At 35.1% G+C, this 7341-nt stretch overlaps 2 protein-coding genes across 2 annotated transcripts; both read right to left on the reverse strand.

Annotated features, from left to right (window-relative positions):
* Window positions 1-1571: 1571 nt before the first annotated feature.
* LOC123528081 (uncharacterized protein K02A2.6-like) lies at window positions 1572-2975 on the reverse strand. The gene has a single exon (XM_045307830.2). The coding sequence runs from the start codon at window positions 2973-2975 to the stop codon at window positions 1572-1574; it is 1404 nt and encodes a 467-aa protein (XP_045163765.2).
* Window positions 2976-4037: 1062 nt separating this feature from the next.
* On the reverse strand, window positions 4038-4589 carry LOC123528082 (uncharacterized). Its single transcript, XM_045307831.2, has one exon. It carries the CDS (start codon window positions 4587-4589, stop codon window positions 4038-4040), a length of 552 nt encoding a protein of 183 aa, XP_045163766.2.
* Between the last annotated feature and the right edge of the window lie 2752 nt (window positions 4590-7341).

Consider the following 7341-nt stretch of genomic DNA (forward strand, 5'->3'; position numbering starts at 1 on the left):
ATTTAAATTGTTTAATGGCCAAAGGTATTGTATTTATGCCGATTTGCCAATAAACTTTGAAACTGTTGCTATTTGTATTCAGTTGAACTTTTTTTTACAAGATATTTTATCCAGGCAAAAATTTACTGCTATATACAGGTATTACATATAATTCACTAACGTCAGTACCTGTTTGAACTTATGTAATAGCATATTTTATTTTATGATGAAAATCATGTTAGCATGACAATAATAAAGACTTTATGCATGGGCTAGCACATGGGTTTTACTTAGGTTATGATGAGCCGTGGATACTGTAGTGTTTATCTATGTGTTATTTATATCCAGACCCTTGATATTAAGGGTAAGTATATAGACCCAAGACTGGGATGGTTTATATACTTTACTATCAAACAGGCACATATACTCTCACTGACCATATTGCAGAATATTATAATAACATATAGAGGCAATGCAATAAGAGATGCTGTTCTCTGATTCGCTGAGAGGCGGAACCTAACATGAATATATTAAATACTACATCCCTGCCTTCTTTTAGATTTGTCCTTGCGATTAAATATCTGAAATTGTATATAACATGTAAACATAAACTGATTAACTAATTGAAACAATAAGACTGGTATATTAATCAAACACATTAAACGTGTGTTTTAGTTTGAAATTAGATGACTGCATTAATTAAATTCCTATTTATGAACATTGTTATGCTCACTTTTCCCCTTCAACAAAATTATAATGTCATATAAATTAGCAACTTGAGATAAAATCCACTTTCGATAACATTAGAATGTCAGTTTTGTTGCTGCAATTCATTTCACAGGTTGTCCGTTACATTAGTGTTATGATCCCATGCTGTAAAATCAAGTACTGTGGAATCATTAATATTCGTGGGGGTCTAATGTTCGTGGATTTCGTGGTTGAGTCAATCCACGAAACTTAATCCCAACGGACAAGTAAAATTCCCATTCATTTTATGTTTAAAAGTTGAAATCCACGAATTCATAACCCCACGAAATTGCCGTTTTGACCAAAACCACGAAATTTCATGCCCACGAAATTTAATGATTTTACAGTAATGTTTATCTTGCGTCGTTGAGGTCCTAAGAATCACTGATAAAACCTTACAAATGCATTATGCGAAAACATTAAACTATCAGCAACGTGAATAATATGGCATGTAAAAAATTTGCATCATTCAATAGAATAATATCGCTGTGATAAAATGCTTGAGAAAAAGAAAATGAACGGAAAAAATGTCATAGTTTGTTCTCGCATAATGCTTGCACTAAATAATTGTGATGATTTTATAACGCGTATTATTATGACGCGTATCACTTTATGAAATGTCACACTATATTTCCATTGAATTAATATATCCAGCATTCCAATGAATTTTCATGAGAAACATAGCCCATAATTTTGAAACTAAATGATTTTATGACTCCAAAGAAAAACCTTATATACGTATTTACATGAAGTTTCACACTAATCATTTAACATAATCCATGCTCAATGAAAATAAACACATGTTCTTGTACATTCATTCACATCGTTTTCATTCTTAAACTCTGTCATATGTCAAAAGGTACTTTTGTACGTCGTGGACGTTGCGATCGTCGTAAACCAGTATACGTCGGTGACGACTCCTCCTTATTAACATCCTTGATTTGTCCATGAAACTCTTTAAATTTTGATATGTCTCGTGTAATTAACTTTCCATTCAAGTTAATTGTTATTGCCGAACCTTTCCTTTTTACAATTTCTCCGGGGATCGGATGATACGGTGTTTGATTTTTCGTGTAGTTTTCACGTCGCAAAGGTACTTTGTCTCCAACTCCCACATCACGGTGCTGAGCATGTCGTGATTTGTCAGCATACTTTTTGTTTTTCATTTTAACAAACTTATATCGTTGTCTGATATATTTGTCTTTGACTTTCCCCGTGAATTTTGGTAGTTTTGTGTTTAGTTTACGTCCGAACATTATCTCAGCTGGAGACGGCTGTGTTGTACTGTGAGGTGCGTTTCTATAGTTCAGCAAGAAACTTGTTATTTCATCTTTTACACTATTTCCAGAAATTGCGGCAGATTTGATTGCTTTTGAGAGCGGTTTCATGAAAGATTGTGCTATAGAATTACCCATCGGGTGCAGCGGAGTTATTTTCCTATGCTTGAATCCTGCATGCTTTGCATACTTTTTGTATGCATGGCTTTGGAACGGAGGACCGTTGTCGCTTCGAAGCACTTGGCAATACCCGAACATCGCGAAAACTGACTCTGATGTGTTAATGACTGTGTTCGCCGTAAGACTTGTCAGTTTCTCAACAATAGGATATCTCGAATAATCACAAATGATTACCATGTAATAAATTCCTGCTGAAAAGGGTCCACAAAAATCAACAGAAACTTCCGAAAACACAGAATTTGGTAATTCCGAGATTCTGATAGGATCTGGCACTGTTTGTTTCGTTGTTGTTTGGCATGATACGCATTCCCTGATTTCTTGATCAACTAGTCTGTCCAGGTACGGAAACCAGCAAGTTTCACGTAATAAAGCCTTTGTTTTCACACGACCGATATGTCCTTGATGTGCTAATTTACACACTTGTCGCTGAAATTTTGTTGGCACGTACAGTCTTCTACCACGTAGCAGTACTTGTCCGTTTTCTGTGTCAAGCGCAGACAGTTCTTTAGATAACATTTTGTAGCACTTAAACGAATCATCAACTGCACACTTTTGTAATTTCCAATCATTTGATTTCATTGCTTTTATCGTACACTGTAAGACACAGTCGTCCTGCGTTGCACGTGCAATATCCACTAATGTCACAGCTTTAGGAAGCGCATTGTTTACTATGAAATTCACATAATTCTCGGCGATGCTATAGACTGATTCTCGTTTGATTGGGTGTCTGGATAAATAGTCTCTTATCTGTGACGGGCCCGGTACCCAGACAACTTCGAAATGGTAAGTCATAAGTCTTAATCTCCATCGTTTCAGACGTGCTGATTAAATGTCCTTGGTACTGTTTAAATTCCCAAGAATTGGGCGATGATCTGTTTTCAAGATAAACTTTTTCCCAAACAGGTAAAAATGGAAATGAGTGATACTGTGCACGGCTGCTAATGTTTCGATTTCTACTTCCGAATAGCGTTGCTCTACTTCAGTTAAAGATCTACTAGCGTATTCCACTACTTTGCCCTCTTGTGCTAAAATCCCTGACACGCCTACTGGGGATCCATCAACCAAGAGTTCTGTCTTTTTCTTGGGGTCAAAGTACGCGGGTACTTTATCACTTTGCAACAGATAAATGAATGCTGATTCGTGTGAGTCATTCCATTGATTTTCACGCCTTGCTGCGTTAATTTACGCAGAGGTTCTGTTAGCGTAGAGTAATTGTCTATGAATCGGGACAGGTAATTTGTAAATCCGAGAAAACTTTTGACGTCAGATGCACTCTTAGGTCGTTCTGCTTTCTTTAAAGCTTCCACATTTTTCGGATCTGGCGAAATTCCCTTGTCTGAAAATACGTATCCATAGATTGTCCGAATTCTCACTTGTTCTTATTTAAGTGAGATTTTTCTCTGTCAAACGTTGAAATAAGCTTCTGGATTTCTGTTATGTTCCTCTCGCGTTTTACCATGAATGATTATGTCATCGCTGATATTCATGACACCTTTTAATCCACTAAGAGCTTGGCGTATTTCGTTTTGAAATATTTCCGGAGCTGCGTTAACATCGAAATTCAGACGTTTATAACGACGTAGACCAACATGAGTGGCGAATGTTGTCATATTGCGTGACTCTTGTGATAACGGTATCTGGTGAAAACCTTTTACCAGATCTACACGACTGAAAACGGTTGAGCCGTTGAGAGCCATCAGAATGTCGTCAATCGTTGGTGTCACGTGACGTTCACGTTTGATACCCTTGTTTGCGTGTCTCATATCGACAGATATTCGGATTTTTTCTTCAGGAGAGTGAGGCTTGCTAGTGATTACCAGTTTGATACCCAATGAGTCGGACCGTCGACCTTTTCTATGACGTCAAGGTCTTCTCAAGGCGTTGGTGCTCTTTCTTGACCTTTTCTCTGACGTGAAACGGAACACGCCTTGGCGGCTGTGTTGACGGAACAACTGATTCGTCGACGTAGAATTTAACTTCAATATCTTTAAGTTTCCCTAGTCCCTTGAACAACTGATTATATTTTCCACACAGTTCCTTGTAGTCACTGTTTCTCATACTGTTTATCACAGGTACGATTCCCAACTCTACAGCTGTTTCATAACTGATAATGGTTTCTGAATTTCCTTTGATATTTTGAAAATCAACAAGCACAAATCTACTGTTAGATTCCACTGTTAATTTATATTTGCCTTCAACATGAATGGGCTGCTTTTGTCCGAAGGGGTAGGCTTTTATTTCCGATTTTTCAAGTTTTGGCGTTGGTGACATTTTATCAATCACTGACTGGCTAATAATGTTAATTGAACTTCCCGTATCGATCAAAACTTTCGTGTCAATGCTATTGATTTTAACATTTATTCTCGGCACCTTCTTTGATTTCACAGATCTGATTTCTTCACGCATGCCGTATGTAACTTCCGAGTCAGAGCTTTCAAAATTGTCAGAATTTTATCTGTCATTCTCTTTTATTTCATGTAATTGTCGTGATCGTCTGCTTTTCTGTTCAATCCGTTTGTAACAGACTAATAACAGGTGATTCTTTTTATGACAGTAATTACATGTAAGTCCATAGGCGGGGCACTGTCCTAGGTGCGGGTATTTTCCACCACAGTTTCTACAGGTGTTCGGATTTTGAAACTGACGTCGTTGTTTAGGTCACGGGTAACGTTGTTGTTCACGTGCAGACATACGCATTGGTTGTTGTTGTTTTTGTTGTTGTTGACTTTGTTTCGTCTTAATCCTTTGAATACCATCTTGATGCGTACTTCTTTCTATTTCTGATGCTTGTTTTCTAGCTATTTCCATAGATCTTCCGAGAATTAAAATATCTTGCAGTGATCTTTCTTCTTCCAGGCATTTTGTTCTGAGGGTTTTAGAGGTGCATCCTTGAATGATCTAACTTTTTATTTCGTCATCCTTATTTGAAAATTCACAAAGTTCTGATTTTTGACGGAGACGCGTACAAATCTGATCAATTGATTCATCCGATGTTTGTTTGATATTTCTAAATTCAAAACGTTCGAATTCCCTGTTCGTTTTTGGTTCAAAATATGCTTTAAGGTTCGTTTTTGTGTCTGTGTAATTGTCCTCACTGGCACTCAAATCTAACGTTTCAAAAATGTCGTATACGTCGTCGCCGGCATAATGGAGTAACAAAGCTTTTTATTCTTTTATTTTTATCAATTTTCATTCCGACAAATAAATTTTCGAGTTTTGCAACGTATTTGTTCCATCTGACACCAACGGAGTGTTCATGTACGTCGAATTTTGGAAACGTTTGTATTCCAGCCATTTTCCGTTTTATTGAATATGCTAATCCGACTTTTGTTTAGAAGTACACATTTCCGTAGCTATATTTTACTGAAATTATCCTCGCCATTATGTAGTGTTTATCTATGTGTTATTTATATCCAGACCCTTGATATTAAGGGATAAGTATTTAGACCCAAGACTGGGATGGTTTATATACTTTAATATCAAACAGGCACATACACTCTCACTGACCATATTACAGAATAGTATAATAACATATAGATCGAGGCAATGCAATAAGAGATGCTGTTCTCTGATTCGCTGAGAGGCGGAGCATAACATGAATAGATTAAATACTACAGATACTTGCTTGTCGTTTCGTTTAAAGGCCTTTTATTATTAACACGATTGCCGAAACGCTAAAATTCTTTTCAACATTCTTATTTACTGCAAATAGAACTAATACATCGAACAACTTTGTATCATATAATTGAAAATACTTTTCACAACCTGTTCCAAACCTGAGGCCGAATTGCTAATATGAAAATATTTAGTAAATAATAGATAATTTTTTTTTTTTTTTTTTTTTTTTTTGGATTTAACGTCGCACCGACACATGATAGGTCATATGGCGACTTCAAACAGTTGTTTAGTTACATAGTAATATTTTATTGTAACTTTTTTGATTTAGTATTATACCATACTTACTGTAAGTGTTAGTTCGGAAGAAAAAGAAAAGAATTTGTTACCATCTCGAAAATAATATACTTCTTATATTTGATTGAGAACTTTGAGAGGAGATTGAAGTTCTAGCAATTTACTAGTCGTATCATGGTTTTCTATTTGTAAGATGTTGACATTCTGTTTATTCGTATAGTTTTCAATATTCAAACAAGAAATTTTGACTTCTTTCTTGTCAGTTTGAAATCCTGGTATATAGTTCAGAAAATAAACGCATATTGCATATTTGTCATGGAAATTGAATAACCTGACAGGTGAATAAAAAAGAAATTGTACTGGACACTTTTTCCATCAAGTTTTGATGAGAAAAGAACCTTTGCGAATAGTTTAATATTGACTTATGACACATGTAATATGGCTTGTAACATGTGTATATTGTATAAAAGATATTTTATTTATATTGTCTTCGGTCTAGATGTAAAATGTAATACCACTACAGCAATGAACTTAATGATAGATTAAAAGAATTGACACTTCCCCTTTGAACATTTTGCTACACTCAATCTTTAGTAAGAAAACATTAAAAAATAAAAATGTATAAGTGAAAAGGGTATGCATATGAAATGCCACTAACCTGAATAAAGTTCAATAAATCAGTCCATTGCAGTTCTATATAATTATATATTTATCAGAGTAATTTGACATTTGAACAATTTTTAGATTTAAAGCAAACCTAATGCTTAAATATCTGGTTAAGCATGGTTCTACTTTTATCAATTTCACAATTTATAATTTGATCTCATCTGTCATTATAAAACATAAAAAGATAGGAGATACGATCTGGGTATCCTGTTTGAATCTGTCGCGTGGTATAACTACCCATATGAAAAACCAATGCTGAAGCTAAAAGGTTTTATATAACAAAATGACCCGCTCAAATTTTGATGATTCCCTTACTATCGTGGCAAGATTCTTCATGATAACAATAAACAAATGTAAAATTTATTTTGTTTTTGCAACAGATTTTGGTTATATAGTTTCATTACTAAGTCATTTAAATGGATATGATACGTAACAAGTTTTGCACTCAAACAAGTTTTGCATTCAATGTTTTACCTTAATAATATTACAAACGTTGTCTTATGTTGCAAGATTTTAAATTGAACAAAGCAGCTAATTCGCCACTTGCAATTTGATACATTTTCGAAGGTTAGCGTACCTT

This window comes from Mercenaria mercenaria, unplaced genomic scaffold, assembly GCF_021730395.1.
Source record: "Mercenaria mercenaria strain notata unplaced genomic scaffold, MADL_Memer_1 contig_4320, whole genome shotgun sequence".
Taxonomy (NCBI): Eukaryota; Metazoa; Mollusca; class Bivalvia; order Venerida; family Veneridae; genus Mercenaria; species Mercenaria mercenaria.

What these genes read in the sequence shown, in the direction of transcription:
- LOC123528081 (XM_045307830.2), bottom strand. Translation starts at nt 2,975, where the DNA reads ATGACTTACCATTTCGAAGTTGTCTGGGTACCGGGCCCGTCACAGATA.
- LOC123528082 (XM_045307831.2), bottom strand. Translation starts at nt 4,589, where the DNA reads ATGCGTGAAGAAATCAGATCTGTGAAATCAAAGAAGGTGCCGAGAATA.